Source organism: Neopsephotus bourkii, unplaced genomic scaffold (assembly GCF_033783945.1).
Source record: "Neopsephotus bourkii isolate Nb327-2 ecotype Australia unplaced genomic scaffold, CSIRO-AGI_Nbou_v1 NB_941, whole genome shotgun sequence".
In the NCBI taxonomy this organism is placed as follows: Eukaryota; Metazoa; Chordata; class Aves; order Psittaciformes; family Psittacidae; genus Neopsephotus; species Neopsephotus bourkii.
Window position 1 is genome coordinate 796,535 of NW_026901435.1, and position 15,308 is coordinate 811,842.

Genomic DNA, 15,308 nt, shown 5'->3' on the forward strand with positions numbered 1-15,308 from the left:
GAACTGATTAGAACAAGATTTTTACCAGTGGTGAGGCACTGGAACAGGTGCCCGAAAGAAGTGAATGCTCCATCCCTGGCAGTGTTCGAGGCCAGGTTGGACAGAGCCTTGGGTGACATGATCTAGTGTGAGTTGTTCCTGCCCATGGCAGGGGGGGTTCAAGCTAGGTGATCTTAAGGTTCTTTCCAACCTTAACCATTTTATGATTCTAGGATATCAGGATCTGTATTTATTTGTAAAGTGCTCTTAAAGATCACAATGATATTACACATTCAACTTATTAACTGTTAAAATGAATCAGAACAATAACATTATCTGGTCAATTAATGATTTGAACCCCATTTTATTACTCATGCTTTGTAAAAATATTGCTGAAATTAATCCTGGCTACTATTTTTCACACTATTTCAATAATATTGATTTAGAAGTAAATATTAGTGATGAAAAAGATGCTGCATTTATTTCCACTAAAAATATAAATACCTTTTCCCTTTACTTACAGTTACAAAGGGTTCAAGTGTAAGTCTCAGAAAGGCATTTGTCTGCTCCTTAGACATACCCAACATTTTACTCACTGCTAAAATATCTGCAAGAGTCTTGAACTGCTAGAACCTTGCACTTGGATAATTTTAAACCAGTACCCTTTGTCAGTTCCTGAATCTTTTCCAAGAGCACCTGTCAGGCATACCTTATTTAGCTTTCCAAGTGCCGATATTAGATCTGCCCATTCACTGGAATATTCAAAGTTCTTCAATGCTTTGTCAACAGCTGCTACATAGTTTCTGTACTTGGAATCAGTCAGTAGCTCTAGCTCTTCCGTGTTCATCCTCCCACGGTGTCCCCACTAGAGACCAGTTTGCAATTCATGTACAGACATCACCTGCTCAAAATAATAAAAACCCCTGAAACTGTTGTTTCCAGACATTATTAAAACAATTTTGTATAGAGAGCACCAGATTTTCCTCAAAGCCATTATGAAATACCAATCTGAAATCAGTTTATAACAAATCCTGAACAAAGCTAATATATTGCACACAAATATCTAACACATCAAAATATACTTGTAACCAAGTCTTATTAAAAATAATTAAAAAAACTACAACAAAACCCACACAAAGAAAAAAAAAATCCCACAAAACAAACAAAACACCCTAGAAAATAATGCCCTGCCCCTCCCCCAAAGCAGTGTTTATTCTAAACAATGCAAAAATATGGTATTTTTTGTTTATTCCCTCCTCTGAGTCCGTCACCAGAAGAACCCACCTTTCCACAAGTCAGCCCTTCTGAAAACAAGAAGACACCAATTTTCCTTCCAGGCAGAAGACAAATGTGAAGGACACGTACACAAGTCAGGCACTATTCATGAGTATTTTCATGCTTCAACACTTCCTTTCACAAGACCTGGTATTCTAATTCAGCAACACATCTCTACTTTGTTTTTATATTATCATCATCCAGCACAACAAAAGTATATGTTTACTAATGTTTCATAATCAGGGACTTTTGCAATTTGCTCTATATATTGTCATCACATGGTAGTCTACACCAAGCAATTAAGATATTATAATTCCAGAAATACCACCTCATATTTCTATAGACCATACACCATTTATTTCATGAAATTCAATCACTATTAAAAAGAAATATGTTTTTAAAGCTACTTTAACCCCAAGCAGTCATAACCTATAATGGGAAATCCTATTTTAGAATGTCTGTGAAAAAGGCATCTTTTGCACCCCTTTTAATTGGGGTCTTTTGGGACTTCTCCCTGACGCTCCGCCTCAGAAGAGACTTCACACTCAGCAGATGCTGCTTTCTTCTGTCTTAATTAAAGAAAAAAGGGAAGAAAATTGCATGCAGATGCACAGGCTAAAGTATGATAGACACAAAAAAAAAACCCCAACAACACAACAACCCAAATAAACTATGCAACAGGTATAAAGACATTATTCATCAGCCTACCAGGTACGACAGAGTCAAAACGGCTTCAGTGAGCCCTTCATTTCATAATCGTAATCTCATCAAGTTTATCACAAAGTGTCCCGGCAGATTTTTGTGCCCTCCTTTTTGCTCCTTTAATTAGTAGAAGCTTCTGAAGATAAACTGATAAAAATCCAGTTTTAATCCTCCCAAACACTTTTTAAAGTGTTGCTTCAGTCAGAGACAGTACGCTGCCACCCTGGGTCATGGAGAGGGATCTTCAAGAACCTTCACAGCCATAACATGACAGACAAGCCTCTCTCCTGTCGTCACCACATTTACCTATCTTTTCTTCTACAGAACAATGAAAATTCCACATCAATAATTTCTTTATCCTTATTACTATTGTTTTCCTCATATTGCTCATCTCCTGGTTTCTCAGCATTGTAAGGGAAGTCGCAAGAAAGAAGAAAACCAAGAAAAGGAGAGACATAGGAAAAAAAGAGTTCGGATAGCAGGAGTAAATAAAAAGGCCAAGAATTACAAAACATTTACACTCCTAATCCTGACGGCAGACTAATAATGACAGATCACTTCCAAGGCAAAATAGAAATGCAACGATTACTTAAGAACCATATTCTGGGTGCCAAACTGATAGACTTTGTGATACCCCAGGTGCATAAAGCAATTATATCACACTTTTCATTTTAAAAATTATTTCATGTGGCTTCATTTTATAATAACCATCTTTCTTTGAATTAAGTCCAGAAAAAAATCAGTTTTGCTTTGAAAAAGCTGTAGAATGCAAACAGGTTTCTCAAAAAAAGACAACTGCACAACTGCAAATGTTGCATCTCCAAAGGTAAAGTATTAACACTAAAAAAGAAGAATGGATCAACATATAAAAAAGCAGTACAATACTCTTTTTTCCAAACATAAGAGATGGAGAAAGAACTTGACACAGAAAATAATACTTTCTGTGAAGAAAGCATCAGCATCCTTTTTTCTTTTTAATCCACCTAAAGCATAAGTGTAACCACTTACAGCTGAGTGGAAAACAGGTTTTTGTCTTTCTCAAGTGCCTGAAAAACCTGAAAGCTGAAAGTGGACTGATCCAGGGTTATCAAAAGTTTGAAAAAACTGCTAGGAACACAGAGTTTAAACAGGTAGCTTTTCTTTGGACTGACTAACTGATCAGAATATTCTCTCCTTTTTAAAAACAAATAACCTATACTTAAGTCTATCATGGCACAGTGGCTGATACTAATGAACTTACTCTAGTCACGGAGTCATTTACCTCGATCCATATGTTATTAGTCAATTTAATCATTATGAGGTTTTGTATAGAGAAAAAACATACTCCATTCTCTTACTACTCTGTGGTTATGGTCTCATTTTTCTTAACAAAAAGCTTTATATAGTTTCAGGTTACAGACAGAGAAAGAATTTATTACACATTTTTTTCCCCACAATGAAGAGTGTCTATTTTGAACAATGCATCTTCCAAATCATATCAGTAGCCATAATAAACCAGGGATACAGAAGAGATACTACGTAAATATTATGATTATTTTTATAAACCTGCCACTATTTTTATTCTAAGATTACTGAAACTACAGGAATGCCCATTTTTATTAGCTTTCATACATAAAAATGGACTTGCCCTACAAGGTCTACTTTTTCTTTAGCCTGAAGATATTAATTTATTTTTTTAATCTTTCCTTGTTTCTATCATGTGTTTTTACTGATACTTTTCTGTTTATTTCATCTACAATAAAACTGCAGATGTAATAACATTTAATTTTACAGCATTGTATTTTTATGCAGTGTTAATTAAAGTTTAGTAATGTCTATCTCCTTATAAGTACCCCATCCTTATTCTTTCATGGTTTATTACTTTGAAAAATTAGATGAGTAATAAAATTTAATAGATCAAAATGACTGAAAAATAGCAGTTTCTGTCACACCAAACAGCCCAAAGGATAACTTGCCATTACACAATCACCATTTCGCAGGAGGGACAACTTTCCTTGGCAGGTTTGTTATTTATTTCTTTTTTTTAAACAAAGGTATGAAGAGTACCGTCTTTTGCTTTAATTGTTTTGGCTTTCCCCCCCCCTTTGGTATATCTAATAAGAAGACAAGACATGCTTCTCAGATTGAAGGTTCAGCCACTCCATGAGTCTGGATATAGGTAGTCAATGACCTGTTAGGTGACTGCCTCTTTTTAATGGATAACAAAAAGAAAATGGAGGTGTCTAAGCAGAAGGCTATGAGGAAGAAACTATCAAAGAAGTACTATATACTTTCAAACTACTTCATAAAACTGCATTTAAATCAATGTGATTGTAGAAGTAGCTCTTGACAACTGTTACTTTCAACTTCACCTTCTCATGGGCGTTTAAGAACATAACCACACAATTCTGGATATACGTGAATGCCTGTAGAGCCTTCAGTTATGACTGACAGCAAAAGCAGCTACCTGGGGCTGTGGATCTCCTTCTGCTAGGGGTTGTGAGTAGTGTATTCACAGAGCAGCCTTCACCAGTGAGGTGGTATTGGTTTTCCTCTGACTCGTGTTAAGATGGTACTGTTGCAGCTCTGTTTTTCCACAGCAAATGCTCATCCTTCACAACTCATGTGCGTAAAAGCCTTCTGTCTCACATCAACAACCTGTTTCAGAGGCTCTAAATAGTCTTCACTGAAGGTAAAGAAACTCAATTGAAATGAACAATAGCTCTAACACTTATTCAATAAAGCAGCCTTCATCTAGATTCTGTCTCAATTTAATCGCAATGTTGTAAGACCTTCCAACGACTCACAAGCTTTCCAGTATATGTTGTACCCAAAGCTCCTTTACAGGCTCAATTTGTTACTGTTCCACTCTTGTATTTTTCAAGCCTCACACAATTGCTCTATTTGTCTGCTTCAAACCAATGTGCGATACTGAAATGGTTGCTTTCTGCTACAGGTCAAGAGGCTGATCACTGTGGAGAACAAATCTGCATACATCATGTCAGTTCAAGAATTCTCAAGGTGTGTCCCAAGAACTGTAAGAACCTGAGCTCACAAACTTGCTCCCTTTGAATTCCTCAGAGATTCAGCTTTGCAATATTTCAAGGCATTCTAAAATTGTTTATTGTTTCAAGCATGACTATGGAAGGTGCAGTAAAAGAACTAATCAATTATTAAAATGAGAAAAAATTCAAATTTCACAGTACCAAGCTATTGCTTTTTATGCTTTGTACAGTGCCCACATATCAAGCTGGTAACTGCAGAAACACATGTTTATTTAAAGAGACCCAATACAAACAGGTTTGAATACATGGAAAACAGAAGACTTGTCATTTGGTAATTTATTATGTTTTGCTTCCCCTCAGAAATATTTAAAAGCATGAATAGCAAAATAAATACTGCAAATCCCAGGCAAGACTCTTAATATAAAAATCAAAAGTGGAAATATTTTTCTATCATATATCCATCTATTGCCAAAGATAAAGATTTTCCAATTACAGCTAACTACTCTATTTCTAAATTGACTTTCTACAGAGTCCTCTTATTTCAGGAATTTTCAGAGACATCTCTAACGTCTTCTGAATAATAAAAATCACTTGAGCTTGTTATTTTCACAGATTGCTACTCAGTACATTGAAAGCTGCAAAACACACTCATATTACCCAAATAAGCAAAATAGAAAATACATCAGACTGTATAATTAACTATAATTAGCTATGATCTCATTAGTATCCTGCCAACAGTATAGAACACTTAATAACTTCCCAGTACACTTTTCTACCTAGTCAAAAATCCTAAGTGGCAACAACTTACTACAATTTTTTCCACAGAAAAAATTACACTGCTTCAGTTGTTCAAATTCCTTTCCATGACAAAATTAAATCAGTATAACAGCCTGTTCATTACCCATACTGACTACTTCTAAACCAACACAAGATGTTTTTCTGAGAGTGATTCTCATTCAGACAAGAATTCAATGAGACAAAAATCTGTGTCTTGTACTACAGAGGTTAGATTAGGTACCTACTGATTTTGCTGCGTCCTGGCTTTAGAATCTACAAAATATGTTTGTTATTTATTACATTTATAATTACAAAGCCCCAAACTGTTGACAAAAAGAAACTAAGTTCTTTTGCATCTACAGGAAGTCACTGAAGAAAGATGATCGCAATAAAACTGTAACTCTACCACTGAACATCGTCTGATGGGAATATATAAGGTCTGTAAAATATTCTTTTTGCTACTGCTGTTTTATGGTATTCCAAAATCAGACTTAGACCAAACAGGAGTTAGTGAACAGGAACAAGTAACAAGCTTAAAGTGTCATAAGGAGCATAGAACAAGCCTTCTCTCTTCAATGTTTAAGAAAACAGATTTATAATTATGAACAATCTCTAAGTGAATGCATTTGCTTTAGAATACAGCATTTCAGCAGTTAAAAAAAAAAGCAAAAAAAACCCAACCAACCAAAAAAAAAAAAAAACCAACCAAAAAAAAACCACTAAAACCAAATCTATGTCTGTTTATCAGTGGGGAGATCAAAGTGACCAGAAGTTTCTCACTGTCATTGGTAAACATACATCCCTTCCAATCGCCTCTTTAAAATAGTTTAGGGTGACATTTTAATCCCTCTACTCACTTTTACTTTATTACAGCTTTTCCACATATAACAGGTGAATTACAAAACAGTTTGAAATATTAAAGTGAAATTTTGATTTTTATTCCAGGCCTGCCAACAAAACACTATGATGCCTTTTCTTCTAGCCCTTGTGCACTGTGATTGCATACTACTGTCTTACTGTTTGTCACAAAGTACAAGGGAAAAAACAGCCCTGTTCATTACAGGGATCTCCAAGCACTGCTTTAACAAAGCAATCAAAGTTTTCCTCTTTGACTTAATGTCAAATAATTATTTTAATCACATCTAACAGTTTAAAAGTAATTAAAAAAATCTGAATAAACTAAATATTTGGCAATGAGAGCATAGTGGCATACAACAGATGCGCAAGCAACAATGTGATACTCAGCTGTAACATATCTAAAGTCCTCTTGCAGTATATGAATGCTGGAATCTTACACTGAAGTTTCTGCCTTTGAAATATAATATCCTTCTTGAGATCAAATCAACATTCAGATTTCACAGATCTGAACTTACATCATTCAGTAGATGAACATGATTTGAATCTTTTTCATTATAACCCAGAACAACCATTAGCTGAAAATATTTTCTTCTTCTTAAAATGATATTTTCCCATGTTTTTTCTTTTCTAGCCACAAATAATTCCTGAGTTACCTGTCTAACCAGCATGCATTTTACATCTAAAAATCAACAAGACTTCAGATACCTGTGCTTCTTACTTTAAATTATGCATAATTTCTAACATGTTTTATTACACAGCAGATGGCAATTTAAGTCGGAATAACACAATATAGATAAAAATGGGGAAATGCTCCCCTGAATTTCTGATTATCCTTCAATGCTTACTTACAAGTACTTTCCTTGTCCCTTTCTTTCCTTTGTTGACCACTGTATTTGAACAACTAACATTTCAACCTACATCTAGAACTGGTCACTATTTCCTTATTTCTCAATTGCACATTTGAAGGAAAGAAAAGGACACAAAAAAACCTACCAAGAATGTAATCTGCATTCTTTTGACCTGTTTGCAGAGTTTTCTCCTTAAACTTCATCTAATTTCAACTCACAGTGTTACTGTCTTTATTCCAAATTTATATTATAGCAGCAATGCATCCATCAAAGAAATTTAGAAAATCTGGGTAAAGTTTTTGTTTTGTATTCTTTAAATAATCTTCATTTCAATCTCCATGCTGACATCCCAACAGTCCCAAATGCAGACTATAACATTGAAGTTGAGGAGTTGGGGTTGGTTTGGTTTTTTTCTTTGTTTAATATATGAACTGTAATATATGACTTCCTGCAGTCAATCAGTGTCTTTGACAATGCCAAGCAAAACAGAAACACAAAAGTCTTGCTCAGAAATTTAAGCACAACATTGCATACAGCGTTTCACCTACAGTTCCCCTGACCTAAAGAAACTGTTGCCATGCTGAAGTTGGCTTGTGCCCTGTGCTGGTAGGGCGTTTTTCAACTATCCACAGTCAACCCAGCAACAGTTTCCCCACCTCCATAAAAAGATCTCAGACTGCATGCAAGCAGTAAGGCTGTTTGGCTTACTCTAACCAGAATACAGAAGATACTTATCTGACTTAGCTAAATTCCTGGTAACCACACGAGTTTGGTGGGTTGGGAAAATGATTAGCAAAAAGAAAATGGGCATGTTCTGGTGTAACTGCAATTGCACCTCCCCATGGATCCAGTATCACTTGTCAGTACACTGAGCTCTTCCTGTGCTTTTCCTGTCCCACAATGGAACTGCTCAGCTCTCACACGCACCAACTGGGCTTTGGGGCTACTGCCCTCTCTGTTGAGCAATGACTGATAAGTAAATACATGATTCCAAATAGTTACCTTCTCTCCAGGTACCTGAGCACAGTAAGAAGACAAGCTTCCTAAAATAAACTGCAATTTGTTTTCACTTTTACATGTTTCAGCCTCATGCCTGCAAATAGTACTATACTCTCTCTGAAAAGAATTACTTTTTAACTACCTAGCTCTCCTGCTTCTTTCCAAACATTTACTGATGAAAGACTTGACAAGATATTCTTTTTCTTTCTTGCTTATTTTTTACTGTCAGCAAACCAGTAAATCCAATTAATACAGTAATACAGTTGAAATAAAGAACAAACCAATAAAAAAACATAGGGAACATAATAACGAAAAACAACTTGAACCAGTATGACTATTTTTAAAGTTTGATTTGGATCACACTTCATTTTAAAGGAGAGTTTGTCAACTTCCAGACAGTTTAAAGCTTGGTGGGCAAAACAAAACAAAACACACACACACACACACACACACAAAAAAAACCAAACAAAAAACCCACCACCAAAACAAATAAACAAAACCACAAAACCCACACCAAAAAAAACCCAAGGACTAACATGAGTTTCACCGTCTTACATTATGCTTGCAGCCCTCTACTGAGAGAAAAGTCTTGCTTCCAGGGTAACACTGTGCCTTCACACTGTGACCCCTCTATAAATATTCTGACACGCAGTTTAACACAGTATCTAACAACTTTGAAAAGAAAAAAAGAAGAAATAAATGGTAACCTGATAATTTGTTTATGCTTTGTTCACAATAACTTTAAAATTGAAGATTTAGACAAAGCTGTTATTCATTTATACCCCTTGTTCTAATAATATTTAGCTTCGGGCAAGTTTAACATTCTGTCTGCAAATTACACCAGTATTTATTTTCACAAAAACATGACAGAAGTTCTCGTAGCCTTATCATTGCCATACATGGCCAACCTTTTAATATAAAACATTTGGGCAAGACTTTGTCCAAATTCCTTTTTGTTATCATACCCTGAGGTCCCAAGACACTACTAATTTATTAATTTCAAATTTCAACTCATTTCTATTATTTTGTTCTAAATTTAATTCTGAAATAATGCCATATGCCTTATGTATACCTGCACATTATCTAGATTGTGGTTATATTTTACAATACATCTTATTTCACATACTCTGGAGATGGATTTCAAATGAGTTTGTAAAGCAGAATCCTTTTCTGACTCTTCTGAAAATGGTGTCTGGACCAAACCTGGACCTTCCTCATACTCAGAAGAAAGCCAGAAAATACATAAATATAAGGTTAAATTCCCTTTGATTTTTGCAAATGATACTAGAAACCAAATTAGGCAAAGCACTGTTCCTCAGCTTTACATAGTTTTTTATGCTTATATTGACATGCAAGTTTCTGACTAAAATAGAGATGTGAAATCATTTACTGAGTCTCTTTGGTGCTTTCATGTCATTTCTTGTTTCAGCTACTGGGGATAAATGGTTGATCCTGCAGTGTTTCTTCTCCCCAAGCTCTGAGAGAGAAAAACATAGCATTTACTGTTTCTATTTATCACTAAACTTGTTTTCAGATACAAGTCAGGGCGACATGATTATTAATCTGGAAGACAATGATGTGCATAAAAATAAATTACTTTCATTTTTCTATTTCATGCTTTAGCAGGTACCGTTTACTTTAGTCTTTTTAGTCTCTTTTCCATCTCCTATTTTTCTCAACAATTTTCAAAATAGTCTTTTTTACAACATACTTCATACCTCTTCTTGGTTCTCCTCTACACACTGCATATTTAATATAATACAGCTCCACCAAAGTAAGAAAAAGAAAAAAGTAGAATAGCAATAAGGATTTTCAGTCAGCCCAGCCCAAGCAGTCATTCCAAGCTAAGCGAGAAGTCACTGAAGGTGGACAGCAGTAACTCTGGCCAGTGACGAACATATAAAAGCATCCTCACCTTATTCAAAGGGAGAACAACGGATGTCAGAATACAGGCTGAGCCTGCTTATACCCGACAGACTGCGCTCTTACCCATGTAGCTTGCTGCACATACTATGAGTATTTCTAGTGGTCAGTGTAGCATGCCAGTATTTTTACACAAGAAAAGCACTACCAGTAGTACAAGTATGGCCTAATCTGTGAACATAACCATCTACTCACATGTACAGCCACTCCACTAATAGGAGATGTAGAATAACTTGTCTTTGCAAGATGTTGTTTAAGCATTAAGACATTCACTTAGAAATGCAGTCTCTTCTTCCCCATTTCTCATTTACAGGCTGCTTACTTTCCAAAAGCATCTACTCCCATTTCAACTAAAACAAAACCAGAAATTATACTGCTGCTGTTTTGCCTGTTTCCAAACTGACATTCCTCCACATGACATTCATCCATATTAAAGATGACTGTACATTTTGGATAATCACAATATTTAGACATCATATTATTATTAGACCTGCAAAAAGTCTACTGTATTTCATCCTGGTTTTCAAAAGTTACCAAAATTTCAAACAAAAAAATAGGCAGATCAGACACCCAGGCCAGCATAAGCATTTAACAGACAGACCAAGGCTTAGAAACAAAATGAGAGACTTTCAGTCTTACATTATGCCCCCTTATTTCCTGCAAGGATCTAGCCCATTACTATTTAGATAGACACTTCCCACCACTTCACACTCCTGTAGCTGGAATTTAGGTATCACATTATGTCATTAATCTGAGAAGCATAATCCACTCACTATTACTGTATACAGAAAGAAGATCCAGGAGTGCAGGGGCTCTTGCTAATCAGCAACAAAAACAAAGGTTAAGTCACCCAGAGCAAGCCCATGAAACCCTGCAGCTCATATCCAACATATTTTAGGATACTTAAAGAGATAAATTGTTTAGGTTTTTATAGTTGTTATTACAGGTATTTAAATGTTATTTCCAAAAACCCTTTTAACACCAGAAGCTGTCGCATATTTATGCTTTTCAAGGGGGCATCACAAGATTTAAGTCCATACCTTCATCAACAGATGAAAATTAACCCAGCACTACACAAACTATGGACAACCACACGCCCCGCGTATTCTTCCAAACATCACATGCAACTATTCAAGCAGCCGAGCCAAGCACCTAGGAATCCTACCCAAAAGAGGCCCACGGCCCTTGTATGCTCAAGGTCAAAGCAGGACGGCTTTGTCAGCCCAGCTCCGAGCTTTCTCCCGGATAGGCTGCGGGCCCGGGGAAGCCCCTCTACGACGGGCGAAGCCAAGGCCCCGCCAGCAGCGTCGGCCGCCGCAGGTGTCAGGATAGGGGTGTGAGGGGAGGTTGGGACGGGGACAATCTGCAGCCTCGAAACCCCTCCGACCGCTTTGAGCTAGGGGGGACAGCACCGGGGAGCAGAGGCCACGGAGCGGCAGTAGAGCGAGGCAGGTGCCACAGGTTAATTGATACCGAGCAATTAACAGGCTCTACCCAGGCTCCTCGGCACCTGCCCCCGGCCAGCTCCGACACGGCCCAACCCTCGCCCTCCGCGACGGTGCCCGCGGCCTGGCACTGGGAGGGAAGAGGAGAAGAGAGGGCCGGCTCGGTTCCAGGGGCGGACCCCTTTTGGCTGCGGCACCCCTCCCCAACACAGGCGCGGAGACGGGGAGGGAGGAGGGGAGCGGCCACGGCCCAGCCCCGCAGCCTACCCGCACCGGGGGAAGGAGGAGGAGGAGGAGGAAAAGGACTGGGTGTCGGGCCGACCGGCGTTACCTGAGCGACCCGAGCCGGAAGAGCCCGACCGCCACCAGCACCCCCACGCCGCCCTGACAGCTCCCGGCATGCACTGCGCCGCACCTCCTCCGTGCCGCGCTACGCCCTCTGGCGGGCCGCCGCAGGAAAGGCGAGCGCGGGAGAGAGAGAGAGAGAGGGAGGAACTGTAGCGCAGCCCCGCCTTCGCTGTGGTGACGGGAACCGGAGTGGGTGACGTGCGGGTGGGCTGCTGGCCGTGACGTGCGCGGACGCGCAGCGCTGGAACGTGGCTCTGCGACTTCATGGTGTCGAAGCGCTATGTATAGGGAAAACGTGGAAGTGGGCACATGTAGACCACATGATGGAAAGAAACATAAGAGGCATGCATATGTATGTAAGTATATATTTATTTTGCCTGATCTTTACCTGGTTCACCAAATACAGCACACGTAAAAATGTAAGGGGAGGTTAGAAATTTTTCGAAAATATTTTCAGTTCTATGAGTAGCGGCTGTATTCAGATTTTTCTAAAATCTACTCTGGTTTATATGCTTGATTATCCTGATGACACAGGAGGGTGAGTGTGGGGTGCTCACCTGGACAACACCGGGTGGAGTATTTCATTTCAAGAGGATTCTCGTGTGAGCAGTTCCACAGGATGAAGGGGACACTTCTTGGGCTGCAATCTTTTAGTGTCAAAGTCATCATTTTGGCTCTCAAGTTTAAGCAGGCTTCATAATAGCCAACAGTTATTATGGTTATAAATTACTTCAGTAACTGAAAAAAAACCCAAACCCACCAAAACCAGAAAGTGCATTCAGCTTCTGTAATAAATCTTCTAGACTTTGTCTGAAGACAGCACTTATTTCTGAAATATTGCCAGGGGAAAAGCTCATAATATTTATAAATGCTCTACTCGGAGTCTTATGTTACCCAATATTTTATGTAATCTAATTTTATTCTCCAGGCTTGGGATAATCATAAAGACGGAATGCCATTCTTTTTCTCTAATATTAAACTATTCCAGGATTCATTAGGTGAGAAACAGTTACTTTTTGGAAAGCTGACAATTCCCACTGGTTCTGAGGCCAGAGTACAAATCTGCAGGTCATGTATTTCCAGTTAAAATGGTGTATTTACATTTACTTTTCTTTAAGGATACCTACAAATGCATTTGAGATCTAATTCTTTGGGCTGGAGCTAAAAGCTGGTGCTTTTGGAGTGATCTTCACAGAGGCAATGGTACATTCAGTAACTAACTTTATATTGCCGCGTGCTCCCACACTTTGAAGCGGTTGGAGTTCTAAGCTTTCCTTTCACTGAATTTAGCAGTGGTGGTTACATCTTGGAAGTCTGAAATTATCTCACCAACTTCTTGTGCAGTGGCAATCAAAAAACTCCCACAAAACATATGCTATTGAGAAGAATATTGAGAATGAGATAGAGGTAGTTGTTGGGCTGCTGTTGGGTTGCTGGCACTGCAGCCTCAGAATGACTGCTGCATCAGTTCTTGTCTTCATAACTCGAGAAGGATGTGGAGTTTTTAGGGGAGGCACAGAGGAGGAATGGCGCTGCTGCCTTACAGTGAGAGCAGTAGCAGCTGCACCTGTTCAACACAGGGAAAGCACGCTGAAACAGGCTGAGAGAGCTGGGGCTGTTCAGCCTGGAGAAGAGAAAGCTCCAGGGAAGGCTCTTAGAGGAGCCTTCCAGTGCCTAACCAAGACACCGGAACAGGTTGCTCAGGGAAGCTGTGAATGCACACCCCTCCCTGGCAAGTGTTCAAGACCAGGTTGGACAGGGCTTGGAGCAACCTGGTCTAGTGGAAGGTGTCCCTGTGCGTGGCAGGGGGATTGGCACCAGATGATCTTTAAGGTCCCTTCCAACCCAGACCATCCTATGATCCTGTGAAAACAGTGGATGATTGTTTTTGAGATGTGTAAAGGAAACACTTTTCTGCAAAGCAGTTTGTGAACTTTTAGAACATACTGCTACCAGAGGTGGTCTGCTGTCCCCAAGCTGAAGAAGGCATTATTCATAATGATGGCAAACATATCTGTAAGTTGTCACTGAAAGAAACAGACATCCCTAATACAATGAGATGGAGGGGAAGTACTGCGAAGTGACCCCACTGCAGAGCTCTTCCTAAATAGTATATCCTTTTACTGTCATTGGAGTCAAAATACTAGGCTAGATGCACCACTGGTGCTAGCTGTGCTCACTCTGTACGACATTTACCTTCATTTCTGTAATTATTTCACCACAGAAATGGTGAGAAACCTATAATAACCTATAGACAATTTCAGATAAAAGAAGCTCACACCCGGTGAATACTTAAGATTATTCATAACTTTGTAGCCTTGTGTAAGCCTTTGTAAAGTCAGGACCTGAGGCCCTTTCAATCTCCTGTAATTACATGGATTTTATGTCTGACGTGTGACCTGCTTGCTCAGAACAATTTAACCTGCAATATGTACCTTGCTTTGTGGAGTAATTGGAAATGAAAGCCACCATGTAGACTAAATATTTTTCTTCCTAAAAAGAGCAAGCAAATAACAACAACAAAATCCGCAAACACCACCCTTAGAATTGCATGTGGAAAGTATGGTCTGCATCTTTGAACACTTAGAATTCCTGCTCTGTAAAACAAACAAAAAATACCGGTTGAGGCAGTTTAGCTGACTTGTCATATTTCTCCTACAAAACCTAACCTTATTCCGTCTGCTTTGGGACTCTTCTAAGAGATCTACGTGGTTTTGCCAACTCCATAATTACTTCAAGTGATCTTGTCTTAGACAGTAAATTGCTATGAAATTGAAGTGTACAAATCTGCCTTTTTGTTTGAAGCTTTGCAGGTCATGTCTTCAAAGAGCTCTCTGCAATCACAGAAGGTCTTGTGACATTCATAGAAAGTAAACACTTCACAAAAACTTTGCAAACAACTTAGGTGTTTGTGTTTGTTTTTCAAAGCAAAAGCTTCTTTTCTTTGTGTCCTTAAACACAGACCACCAGCAGCCTCTTATATGCTGTGAGGCAGGCATGCTGCATGAAGTGGGCAGAGGTGAGAGTGCTCATGAGTTAAGGGACAGGGATATCAAGGTGGGAGTAACAGTCTCTGGGTACAAGACCTCATGAAAGGCAGGAAGAAGCCTCACCCCAGAGCAGCAGATGCCTGTGCCAAGGGTCTGTCTGGTATGAGTGCAGTGTGACAG

General features: G+C 38.7%; 1 protein-coding gene across 7 annotated transcripts in view; it reads right to left on the reverse strand.

Moving 5' to 3' along the window:
- The window catches only part of DOP1A (DOP1 leucine zipper like protein A), a 63,569-nt gene extending 51,343 nt beyond the window's left edge, over positions 1-12,226 (reverse strand). For 3 of the 7 annotated variants that reach the window (XM_061358353.1, XM_061358349.1, XM_061358352.1), the window contains exons 1-2: positions 12,122-12,226; positions 689-880 (exon numbers count right to left, since the gene is read on the reverse strand). In XM_061358353.1, the coding sequence (XP_061214337.1) occupies positions 689-826 (138 nt within the window). In that variant the 5' untranslated portion in view covers positions 827-880; positions 12,122-12,226. Of the gene's footprint in view, positions 1-688; positions 881-8,280; positions 8,673-11,385; positions 11,588-12,121 lie in introns of those variants that run through there. The other 4 variants (XM_061358351.1, XM_061358348.1, XR_009726264.1 and 1 more) reach the window with 3 other exon arrangements.
- Between the last annotated feature and the right edge of the window lie 3,082 nt (positions 12,227-15,308).